The sequence below is a fragment of the Bacillus rossius genome (genome assembly GCF_032445375.1).
Source record: "Bacillus rossius redtenbacheri isolate Brsri chromosome 4 unlocalized genomic scaffold, Brsri_v3 Brsri_v3_scf4_1, whole genome shotgun sequence".
In the NCBI taxonomy this organism is placed as follows: Eukaryota; Metazoa; Arthropoda; class Insecta; order Phasmatodea; family Bacillidae; genus Bacillus; species Bacillus rossius.
The window spans coordinates 31,030,991-31,043,899 of NW_026962010.1; the positions used below are offsets into that span (position 1 = coordinate 31,030,991).

Below are 12,909 nucleotides of genomic sequence, written 5' to 3' on the forward strand. Positions count from 1 at the left end.
ATGTAATGCTGTGCAGTAAATTTTGCTTTCCCCTATCTCGTGTTCTATCATATTTGCTCGACCACGTGAGAGTCTGTGACTACCTATCGGCATGTGGGACGCCATAAGGTCCCACTTGAGTATCATTATAGCATGCCTGATGCTTAGAGCGGGCAAGGTTCCGGTGGTCTTTTCATGGTGCACGAGGGGGGGGGGGGGGGGGAAAGAGTCACTTCTCCACTTGAGCGACATCACTCCTCGGAAGTAGTGTCTCTGCCGGGTCCGTGCCCCCTAGACACGGTGGCGCCCAATAACTTCATTGAGATTTCCGCTAACGAATCCCCCGGCCACACTATGTTAAGCCCTGCCAAAAGGAATTTAAGGCCTCGAATGCTGAAAATCTATAAATCAGAGTATAGGGTTAATACCAAAAACGAGCTCACATAAAAAAATTTCAAATTGAACACCATGTTTATATGACAGTATTATCACCTAGAACCACAAAACTAAAGACAACACTTTGTCATGACTCACTTCATCTCACACACACTGCCACCCTGAGATATGTTAACACCACTAAAAGAGACACAATAATAAGACAGAGGACAGTGACCCAACTTTATTAAGCACTTAAAATATACTAAGCGTGAAGATGCAAACCACTAAAGAACAAAGGAAGGGAGGGCAATAGGTGAGGAAGTAGTCGGCTGGCGGGTTGGGTGGGGAGAGGGGAAATACCAGACACTAATGCACCGAGGAAAATTCTACAAAACTTCCGTTCTTCTATGATGACCCGGTGCAGCCTGTTTTGTTTTTTTCTTAAAGAAAGAAATTTATAAAATTTTTGCTTTAATATTTTTAATACTTGCTATTTAAGATTCCAAAATTATTGAAGTTACCATAAACAGCTTCTTGGTCTTTGATAGCAGGGCAGTTGGTATCATTCTTACAGTCATGTTGCCTGTTAGCATGGTCTTTAGTGCCACCGGGCTGTGTACTGGCTCATGCAGTGCCGATGCAGTGAAGTGTGTGTGCATGTTGTGCAGAAGAACATCCAACTGCTGTTCGGGCAGTTCGGCGAGCCGGCCTCTTTCCAGTTCTTCCGCAGCTTCAGGCGGATGCGAGTGAACTACCAGTGCCCCGCCGCCGCTGCCAAGGCCCGCATCCACTTGCACCAGACGCAGTTCGCCGGCAGCGTCATCAACTGCTACTTCGCTCAGGTCTGTCCTTCCTTGCTCACAAGAGAGAGGTGTCGTGTGAGCACTAGTGTTGGTGTTCTTAGAATGTTCATCTGCTAAAGAATATGCTAGCCTACTAAGTTATTGATCATTTTAAAAATCATGCATATAAAATTTTGTAACTGCCATAACATAGCTGTAAACTGATTTTAAACAGATTTATCTTAAAAAATACTGATGGAAAACTATACTATATATACATGAATAGAATTATGGTGTAGACTTAACACCTGTAAAATGGTAGGGTCGACCACTTGAAATATTGTGTAGTGGTACACAATACATTAATAATTACTGTCTAGAACAATTAATAAACTTGAATCATTCATTCTGGTTTGATGTCTCATTGACTGCCAGGTCTGTTTCACACCTGGATTGCAGTACAGAGTAAATGGTGAACACTGTTGCCAGATTGACACTACTTTGGCTGTTAAAATTGTCTTATTTTGTATACCATTGTTAATCATAATAAGTTTAAAATATATTTTTTTAATTCTATTATTTCTTGGTTTTTCTAAGACCATAAAATATTGCCTACTGGCAGTATTATTAGAGGTGTAGTCATTCTGACAAAAAAAAAATTAAATGCTAAACACCAATTATTATTTAACTGGAGAACCTATCTGTAAAGTCAGTCACTGTTAAAACAAGGCATTCCATGAAAGTATATGCAATGCTGAAAAGAGCCAAATTTCTTAAAATTAAATTATATAAATAAAATGTAAACAAAATTTGTTGAAATCAAGATAGTGTCTTTCAATTATATCTTCAATTATATCTCCTTGGAAATAAAAAATAAAAACTATCAGTTGATGCTCTTGATGAATTACACCAGGGAAATTTATTTTCACAATTCTCATTCTAAATATTTTATCTTATAAAATACAATTTCTCCGTTATATTAAACAAATTTTCATACATTACAAAGTTGTGTCTGAAACTTTTGCACTCTATGGCGTCCATCTGGCAACAGAGCATACTGAAACAAGGACAGTGCTGATGGCATAAACCATGCATTAGAAAGAGAAATTAATTACCTATTTAAGTCCACTCTGCAATCTAAAGATGAGATGCCGTATAGCAGGTAACTCGTGGTGATAACTGCTGAGGGAACCATCCAACTGTTGCTTGGAGTGACTGGGAAGCAGCGGAGAGCTGTAGTCCGGATGGTGGGACTGCTGTGCCACTCTGCTCTCGCCGAGTCGATGACATGCAATGTGAGGTGTCTGTGTTGCTGTGTGTGCAGCCGGTGTCTCCCATAGACCTGGGGGACCAGTACCTGCAGCTGCCTGCACCCGTCAAGATGTTCCTGATCTCTCCGCCAGCGTCGCCCCCCGTCGGCTGGGAGCCCCGCGAGGAGGGCGAGCCTCTCGTCAACTACGACCTGCTGGCTGCCATCGCCAACCTCACCCCAGGTCAGCTGCCTCCCGTCGTCATCTCGCCTGGTCTTGTAATTTTGGTTTTTTAAGGTACTTCGAGTGTTTCTAAAACCCTAATTTTATTTTCTTTCTTGGTTTAGTTTTTCCGAGGGCATTTTTGAATTTAGTTTCTCTGTAGGCCAACAGGCTCTATAAGTCATCTGGTCTTCTTGTTACCCTAGGTCGCCCAGACGACACGTTAGCTGCCATGTATGATAAACCAACCCTTCATCGTTACTGCACACGGCTGCGGTACCCATTTCCACGAGCACAGGCACATAGCCCTCACTATGTGCCATGCAATTGGAATGTCATATTTGACAGGTCCCTGCCTTGCAGTGCTGGCTAACGCTAGTTGGTCACCACGCTGGGACAACATCTTAAGCATGCGTGGACGTAGCATAACTTCCACAACGTAGTACTTTGTTTATCCCCTACTTTCTCCCTGAACGTATACAGTTACCTCCCCAGGCCCTTACCTACCCAGCCTGCAATGTGTCTCAAACCCCTCCTCCCTTTTCACTGACACTCCCTCGTGTATTGCCCTTTTCTCTGCATTTCTCGACCTCTTAGCAACTAACTTCAGGTTTTTTATGCTGCTTTTCCATGCTATGATGCCATCCATAGGTCTTTTTGTGAACTACTTTCTAACCATTTGTCTACCTGCCTTCTATTCCCCTGAAACTTTCTTCTCCCTCCCACTATGTGACTTGCTAACCCCCTCAGTAAAGTTTCTGTGGAACTTTAGGTAGTTAAGACCAACTTTTTTTGGTTTTGACTTGTTTCTGGATACTTTGAAAAGTAATGATCAAAAAGGTAGTTCCCTCCATTTCATTTTGTATGTTCATGTAGTGATTTAGTGTTGTTAATTTTGGATTTGTCATTGATTGCTCTTTGCTGTATCTGTATCTTCTCTCACACCAGTGAGGTAGCTGCAGGGTATTTCAACGGCCATAAGTGGAACCTATTGCTTGAATCTAACCCCTAAATTTTATTTTATTTTTACTAATTTGTCAACAATTTCAATTTGGTAATATTCCTTGAGTTTATCACTGCTCGGTTCTGGTTTTTTGCAGTGGGGTTCCAGTATTGGAGCTTGCAGCTCCATGTTGCTTCTTTTTTTTTTCCCCCTTCCGAAGATAGACAACTTTCAATTACTCGCTGTTTCCAGTGCCTTTCACTGATGCGTCGCTGAAAAAATTATAGCAAAGGCCGGTGCGCAGCAGCTAAGTTTTGAAGGAACATAAAACTTTATCTTTACTCCATAATGGAATCTTGACTCACCTACCAAGAAAAAGAGTGTTTATGAAACTAAATAAAGGATCAAAGATGTAATTATTCTTTAAAATTTAATTTTGTAACTGGCCAGATTTTATATTTAATAAGTCCTGTATACTTTAACTTTTGCTAAAAATTGCATATTTCTCAATCCTTGTGTAACCTGTACAAGTAACTTTAACGTGCTGCAAATCTTACTTAATTGAAAACGACAGACAAACTGGAGATAAATTTTTAAAAATTTAATAACTAAATAATTATCCTTCACGTTTAAGAATACACAATATACTGACCTGAATGTTGTATACATAAATTTTGCTATTCTAGTGTTACTTGACCTCTGTGATCAGATTAGCCGTACATTTTTTTAATTTTAAATGAGCACATTCCATCAGTATTCTGATTACTCAGATATAGTTGACATAGGTTAATGGCTAGAATAAATAACTCTCCTGCATTGGTTTTCCCGTGGATCATTAAAAAGTTAAACAGCTCCATGCGAAAACAGACTCCCCCCACAAACTTGCCTGGAACTGTCATCCTTGTGCTGACGGCACGCGGTGGTTTGCAGCGTTACTAACGACGGTGTGTTGTCACTCTCGGGTGCGGGTCCAGCTGTCGGGGGGACCGTCGCTAGCAAGCGAGGCGGCTGCTGGTTGCAGGGGAGACGCATCAGCTCCACCCGCCCTCGGAGAGCCAGCCGGGCATCGTGGTGCACGTGTGCGAGGAGTCTCCTCCCCTGGACGACGGCAAGCCCGCCAAGATGAGGATCACCCACACTCGCTGCCCGGAGAACTGAGGCCCGGCCCGACTGCGCCCCGCTCGGACACCTGCCGCCCTCGTGTTGCCCCGTTACTGTCGCGAGTCCCCGCAGCACCCGTGTGGCGTCAGGAGAGCGCTGAGCGCTGCCCCAGGTGCCAGGCACATTCGCTTCAATTAAATTGGGGCTTGTATACAGGCATGTTTAGTTATTTCTTATTGTATTTATTTATGCTGTTTACCAGTATGTTACACTATGTGGTAAACATTGAAAATTTATTAGTATGATCATTAGCATTTTATGATACAATCTCTTATGTTTGTCTCGACAACTATGCACTGTGTTACAAATGTAGGGATTGGAAGGTGCACTATCCTCTGAAGATGATGCTATGTTATTTATTTACATCATTGATGGTCAAGAATGATTTTTCATGGTTCACTCTTTGAGATTCTGCATCTTTTCGTGTCTCAGATATGCAACGCTTAGCATGCTATAATTGCCAAATACTTATACCTAGTTTACTCTTATTTTCATTAATCAAAATGAACTGAATTTGCAATTATGTTAGATTTATTTGCCTTTTACACATCTGAGACTACAAATTAATTTCAACACTTTTAAGGAATTTAGGTGTAGCAGATTAAATGTGAAATTAAATATGTGATACTGGAAATAAAAATATTCTTCAAGAGTGTAAGGGCCTCGATTGTAGTGATACTAGCGTACAGACATTTGCGCAATGAGGCTAAACAAGTTAAGCGATTAAGATTGTGTACTTGTGCTTGCAATTTGAGACTGGCTATGGTGTTTTTGTATTGAATAGAGAAATACTAAAGACTGTTCTGACTCTTTTAAATTATTTAGACCATCTTAGTGTGTACCTTTTTCATGGCCTTTACTTCACATGTATTTTACCATTGTTGTAGTTAGAAATCTAATAACATGTTTTTTTTAACTTTGACCTGAAGACAGTTGTGAACACAAGCTGGCTCTGTTTCACATGAGTGTTGTCATCATTTCTTGAAATATCCTTGCATCTTTTAATACTGGCAAGGACTCGAAAGTTAGTCTGGCATTGCAGGCTTGATTTACTGTTTATTCTGAGTCCTACTCATGTTGCTGGGGGTAGGCAGTATCTGTACTCTCTGTAGCTGTTAACTGAGCAGATGTGTGGCTCTTCGAAGTTCATGAATATTTGAATTACATCGTGAACCATGTGAAGATTTTCAAAAACATTTTTGTCCAAACTATCCAGCTTTGTTCTTACCTGTCATTTTCTTTCATTGTATTAAAACATTACCGTAACATAATTTAACATTAAAAAACCAAAGAATGTTAATTTTTTTAAAATAATTTATTATTTTTAAATGGTAATGGCTGGGTCATTCTCATTTTTCATATTAATGATTTTTCTGTTTACAAATAAACCATTGTTTTTAAATACAGTTTGAGCTAATTTAATGTTGATTGTTGTATTTACTGAAATCTAGGACATCTCTAATACAAGACCACCCGAATTAGACAGTCTTAAATGTTTTAATTTTTTTAATTTTTTACGTTGGGTGAACAGTTTTACATCTTTTTTAATTTGTTAATGGTTTTTAAATCACAGCTAATGTGAATAAAGGTGCTGCTTGCAGATTCAGGTAAGTAAAATTGAAACATAAACTTTGCAGGGTAATCCTATGGATAAATACTTCACTTTGCCTGAAGTCACAATTGTGCACGTCAACTTTAGATACATATGCAGAGATCTCCTTCATTCTTTAAGGCTTTCATAAATCAGAAAGGAAGCTGTAAGTACCCTGCAAGAACCTACCTTCATCTTCCTTATTCTTTAAGAAAAGGAGTAGTCAGGAATAAGGTTGACAGATCTGCACCTAGGTTTCCTAAAATGAGGTGGGGAACAAATTTTTCGGTTCATTAAACTTGTGCCACATGGCCGGCAGGTGGTGTGGTGATTCTCCTAACAAAGGGGGGAATTCATGTGACATGTGGACAAACCACACGAGCAGTGCTGCCACCAGTTAGTCAAGTTTAGAGGGGAACTGGAATCCCTGGAGATGCTATGGACGGGCTTTCTCTTCAGGAGGACGTGAATTTGTGGTGCATATAACTCTGGGCTTTCGTTGTGATACCGAAGCCTTGGATATTGAACTCTGCGTTACGATGAAGTCGTGGCATGTTATGCTTCTAACAAGAGGACCCTGGTGCCACTATTGAAACTGGAGCCACCCTCCTATAGTAGCCACAATGGACACAAACATAGGTTTTAAGGACAGAATATCGTGGTTACTAACATCTCTCTCTATTGTGGATGAGTTATAGACGATCCATTTACTGTAGACGGAAGTCTTCTTTTCCACAATATCATCAGATCCTACAGTTCGCTATGGTAGGATTACTATCATTATGAGAATTAAGAGATAGGTATGTTTCAAGTCACTAATCTATTCCACAAGTAGATGAACCAAATATGTTAAATCTGTTTACAAAGAATAATATTAACAATGCAACAATAGAGATATAAATATTTATTGAAAGAGACTACTGTATTTACTCGTGTATAGCGCGCACCACGATTTTTGCAACAAATTCCAAAGAAAAAAAAAAATTTTTTTCCATAAATAAATTTTACTAACATTTTGTGGTACCTGTTAAGTAATTACTTATGAAACATATAATTATTTAAATTGATGTGTAGTGATGTGTCAGGAAAATACTTAAATTAAATAATCTTCCACCTGAAAGTGAAACTTTTGTGGCATACTGTACCATCTGAAACGACCGAGCAAGCATAACTCTGCTGTGTGGACGGAAGATAATGAACCGCTGTATCGTCACAACTAGTTCGATGGCGTGTGGAAGGGAGGCAGGCAGGAATGGGACTACGGCCATCAAGTAACCTTGACAGTTGACAGAACTAAACACCACCACTCCCGTCACGCTACGTTGCTAAGCTGGTGCGGAGGACTAGATGACTCACCTCGCGCGCACACGTGTGTGTGTGTGTGTGTGTGTGAGAGCGTGTGTGTACGAGAGACCATGTTGTGAGAGAGAGTGTGTGTGTTTGTGTGTGTGTGTGCGTGCGTGTGCACGCGCGCGCGTGTGAAAGAGAGGCCTTGTTGCTTGTGCGTATGTGTGGGGTCACCCATCACCCGGCAGTTAACGTCTACCACTCCTCCTCCCCGCCTCCACCCCTCAACTTTTTTTTTCCGTGTATAGCGCTTATCCTTGATTTTTTCCCTTTACTTGAGGGAAAAAAGGGCGCGCTATACACGAGTATATACGGTATTCTGTCCATACTTCAATCTCTTAAAATACCAATTTCTTAACATTTCAAGTCATAATAGAAATAATTAATAGCCCTTCTGAGGACATTAAGAATCTGTTGACCTATCTTCATGCTAGACTTTCTAGGGGAACATTCCTTCACAAATTCAACTAGGCAGCAAGCCTGACGGGGACACCGGGATGGGTGCCATATACCGAAACATAATATGGAACATTAGTCTATCCGTACAATCGAAACGGAGAGAGTTGCACACGCCTAGGCTGAACAGTGCTTGTAGGTGGAAATAAGCGTGTGGGATGAATGTCTCTGTTTACTTACTCTGAGTCAACTGCGTGGCTCATTGTTGCCTCGACCAACACACACTCTGTCGGATGGACAGCGGCCAAAAGGACCCTACAGGTTGAACCCCGGAGCCCTGGGTCTCTTCTGTTTATGTAGCGGTCAGCGGGGAGACTATGTGTCCTTGGCTGGAGTGCTGACCCCCCAACTCCTTCGATTTATAAGTCTGTACGTGGCGTGAGCGCAACACGGTGTAGGCACACGCTTCACACTACCCCCTTCTCCCGGTTATTTCAATGAGCATGTGTATTCAATAACACCCATCTGTACGCCATTAAACCTTCCTGTACAGAAAGCACTGAGCCGGCAGCTCGGCTCTCTGGCGATGCATTCATCGTACACCAGACGCCCGCTTCCTGCTGCGTGGTCAGAAAGCTTCTCTAAGCTGAACTAAAAGCAACACCCAGAGTGGATGCTAAAAAATGTGGTTTCCTTACTTGCTCTCTGTATTTAACTTCAATATTTATGGGTTGCAATCCGTCAGTTATTTTAAATACTTTAATTAACAAACTTTATAAGATACTTTAATTACAACGGGTCCGGAATATCGCACTTCTACATCAATTTAGAGTGGAATTGGACTTCTGCTCCTTGTAAATAATGATAATTTATCATAATGAATGTATGGGGAGAGTGATGCTGCATATTTTAACAATTTAATTATCAAGCGTTTGGTTACCACAGCATTTAGCCCAGACATTTGTTTACATTTGACGTGCGTGATGCTTAAAGTGATGATGTAATAAATAGTTCAACTGTTTTGTGAGTGTAATACTTAAAATAATGCTGTGGACCAATTTTAGCTTCCAGGGAGAGTTGTGGGTGTAATATAGCATATGACAGCATAATTTTGGGAATAATCAGTAAAAACTGTGTCTGTAGGTTTATTTGAAAATTATAAACCAAGTATTCAATGTGGATGTTCGCAGTTACAATGCTGCTGGCATCTTTTATGTTTTTAGTTTTAATATTCTTTACATTGTTTATTAGTATTTGACTCTTTTTTCAAATGAAAAATGTTTTTTGTGAACATTGAAATACTTATGTGGCTTATTTCATCCAAATAATGCTCAACTCATCATTTCTGGCATTGTGGCGCCTATTTGTTCTAGTAAATACTGATATGAAATAAACATGTAGAATATATGCCTTCAAATTCCCTATGAGTGGTATAGTTTACAATAAAGTTATTTATGGTGCAATAGTTGCATTAGTAGTGCCTTTGTAACCTACATATTTCCTGGGGTAGATTGAGTGAAGGAAGGTTAAATTGAGGTAAAAAGTAGGAAAAGGATGGTGTTGAGTGAACATAAGGATAAAAACACGTACATTTACTAGGCCGTAATTAAAAATTATTTTTTTAATTCTCGTGTAGTCACAAATAGTTATTATTAGTTGTTTCTTCAAGGCTGTTCTACATACCTCCCTCATGTGTTAGTCGCCGTACATCGGCTCAAGGGCCTTCACTAATACTCCATAGTTAGAGCCAAGATTATATGGTTTTATGCGAAATCGCGAATTTTCACGCGAAATTCATCCCAAACCGCGAAAAATGCGAAATGTTTTCTAACCACAAATAAACACCTCAATATTGATTTAAATCGTTAACTACCGACTATTGGTTGATTGACAAAAATTCCGTATCTGTTTGTAGAAGAAATGGTCGTCATCCAACTGCAGTGTGATGGTTATTTAATGTGTTAATTATTCATCTTAAAAAATTACAAGATATCACAAAAATTGACGATTTCACGAACAAAAAAAAGATCGTTATCGGAGTTAGGTTAGGGTTTTTAAACGCATCTAGCCACTAGAGATCACGCAATATTAACAACTGACGATCGTAAACTAAAATTAACAAGTTAACAAACACAACAACGTGAAAAATCTCAGCGCCTTGTTTGCTGTATCCTTTGAAAAATACACGTGAACAAAAACTGCATTCATTAAATAAATACGTATGAAAATAAAATAAAAGCAAACATTGATATTTAATGATCACTTGATATTTAATGAAATTTCACTGTAACGCAATTTTGTGTGCTTGTTGAATAAGCAGTTTACCGTGAAGCCTTCATTTTCATTTCACACTTCACAGGCGAGAGTGCCAAAATCGTAACATAATCGAAGTTTTCCGATCGCTAATGAAAAAGCACCATATTGCAAGGATTTATTTATTTTACGGTCATTAAATATTTTAAATAACGCTTACCTACCCAACCCTCCCGGAAAATAAATAAAAACATTTATTTTACTGACCTGACATGACCTAACCTTTTACTTCGGGTTGAGTATATGGCTCTCTCGCCTGTAAAAAGTAGGTTTTCCGCGGTTAATTTTTTCGCTACAACTTCAGTAAATACTAGTTTTTGGTACCTCCGGGCTTTGTTTACAAATGACGTGCATAAATGAAAGCTAAATTTCTTCATCATGCCGAAAAATAAAGCTACTGCGTCATCACGTGCTGACGAGTTTAAGAATGAGGGATTATATGTCAGTGACGGAAAAATACTTTTCTGTAAATATTGTAATTGCCGTTTGGAGCATGAACGTAAGGACACGGTAAACAAGCACATAATTAGCGACAAACATGTAAAAGCTAAACGATCCCCATGCACTTTGAAACGACAGCTTTCAATCCCTGAAGCAGGAGTGGCGCAAATATGCGCAAAAAAACAAAAGGAAGATTTTGTTCTCGAAACTGTTGAAGCCTTTGTAGCTGCAGGTATTCCTCTTGAGAAACTTGACAACAGCAAGCTGACTGCATGGATGCAGAAGCATGTAAGTGGTGCTGGTGATCTTCCAACAGCGGATTGGATGAGGAAAAAGTACATTCCCCTACTTAGAGAGAAAAAAGAAGTGGAAATCAAGCAGCAGCTCTTGGGGCAAGATGTGGTCATACTCGCAGATGAAACCACTGACAAGAGTAATAATTGTGTTTTCAACATCTTGTTTAAAATTCTGAAACCAGCTGCTGAACAAGATGTTATCTTAGGGGCTTCTTGTGTCCTTGATGCAGCAAATGCTGTTTGTTGTTCTCGGGCAGTGATTGATGTATGCTCCAAATATGAAGTCAAGGAATAAAACATAATTGCGTATGTTACAGATAGTGCCAGGTACATGACAAAATCTGCTGGCACCCTTGAAGGTGTATTTGGTGACCACATGTACCACATACAATGTTGGGCCCATAAAGTAAACATTGTTGGGCAGATCTGGCAAAACAACTTGGAAGAACTGAACCTCTTCGTTTGTAAGGTAAAGATGGCCTTTCTTAACACCAGAAAGAGGAGGCATGCATACCTTCAATTTCTTCTCCAGAAACATGGAGAAAACAAGGCTCTGGTCAAGTTATTCCCCATGCCAGTTGTTACACGTTGGAACACATGGTTTGAATCTGTATCATACCTCGCACTCCATCTGCACGACATTGTGGAATTCTTTGAGCAGCTTAGCGAAGATAACTCTGGTGTTAAATATATCAAGGGACTCCAGAAGGAAGAGTTACAATGTCTTGAGGCCACTCTTACATTTGTGGCTCAAAACTGTAACACATTTGTAGAGCTAATTAATTTTCTTGAAGGAACAAAGTATCCTACTGCTCATCAGTTGTGCACAAAATTGAGTAAACTGCAAACTACTCTTGATGTCTTGGCTAAGGGAATATTTCCTGAAAATGTTGAAGACATTTTGGCTGAAATGAAAACTGTCAACTCTGCAGCCCTTAAAGAGCAGTTCAAGAACACAGCTAAACTCAGTCTTATAAAACTGATTGATCTGGTGAACACTGATCCATCTCGTCAACTATTTCTGGGAATCAGCGCTCTAATGAATCCTCAAAATGTAGGAAACATTCGTGTGGAGGAAAAAGAATTCCAGAAACAGATTGGGAACCTACCTTTCCTTTGCAAGGTGCAGAAGAACTCTGTAGCGACAGGCTACATAACACTCCAAAACCTGGTTTCCCAAGAGCAGAAGAAACCGCATGTGAACTACATAGACATGGTGGACATACTATGTAAAATGAAAGCGGATTATCCTGAATTTGCAGCTGCTGCTTTAAAGTTAATATGAATACCTGCAACGAATGTGGACTCAGAAAGATCTTTTTCTAAGTATTCTGTAGTTGTAAGTGACAGAAGAAGATCTCTAAAACCAGAGAATGCTGAACTGCTGACAATGGTGGCTTTTTCCTGAGCTTAATTATATTGCATTTATAGAACAAAAGTTTAACTGTAGTTTCTATTTTAATTAATTTAGACTCTCTCCTGAACTCAGGAACAGTACTTACCTGCATAAGAATACTGAATATTTTAGTTGTTAATTTTTTATGTGCTCTCAACATAGTATTGTTTAATGTGCATATTTTGTCTCTAACCACGAATTATTGAAGCATTTGATCAAGACAGCTCTGCTAGGTGTGTACATGTTATTACATGTGTTTTAATTTTTTATGACGATAAAGACGAAATCCACAATTCTTAATGACGAAAAGTCCTTTTTCATAACACCAAAAAATCTTGGCTCTATCCATAGTCTTTCTGGTCTGGAACTGGTATGTCTGCAGCAGCTCTAGTGGAGATCCTCCCAGGGCCAAGA

General features: G+C 39.6%; 1 protein-coding gene across 1 annotated transcript in view; it reads left to right on the top strand.

Moving 5' to 3' along the window:
• The window catches only part of LOC134541675 (protein sarah), a 32,173-nt gene extending 26,657 nt beyond the window's left edge, over positions 1-5,516 (top strand). Inside the window, exons 3-5 of the mRNA XM_063385289.1 lie at positions 1,026-1,199; positions 2,464-2,632; positions 4,576-5,516. Of these exons, the coding sequence (XP_063241359.1) occupies positions 1,026-1,199; positions 2,464-2,632; positions 4,576-4,712 (480 nt within the window). The 3' untranslated portion in view covers positions 4,713-5,516. The remainder of the gene's footprint in view (positions 1-1,025; positions 1,200-2,463; positions 2,633-4,575) is intronic.
• The last annotated feature ends 7,393 nt before the right edge of the window (positions 5,517-12,909 follow it).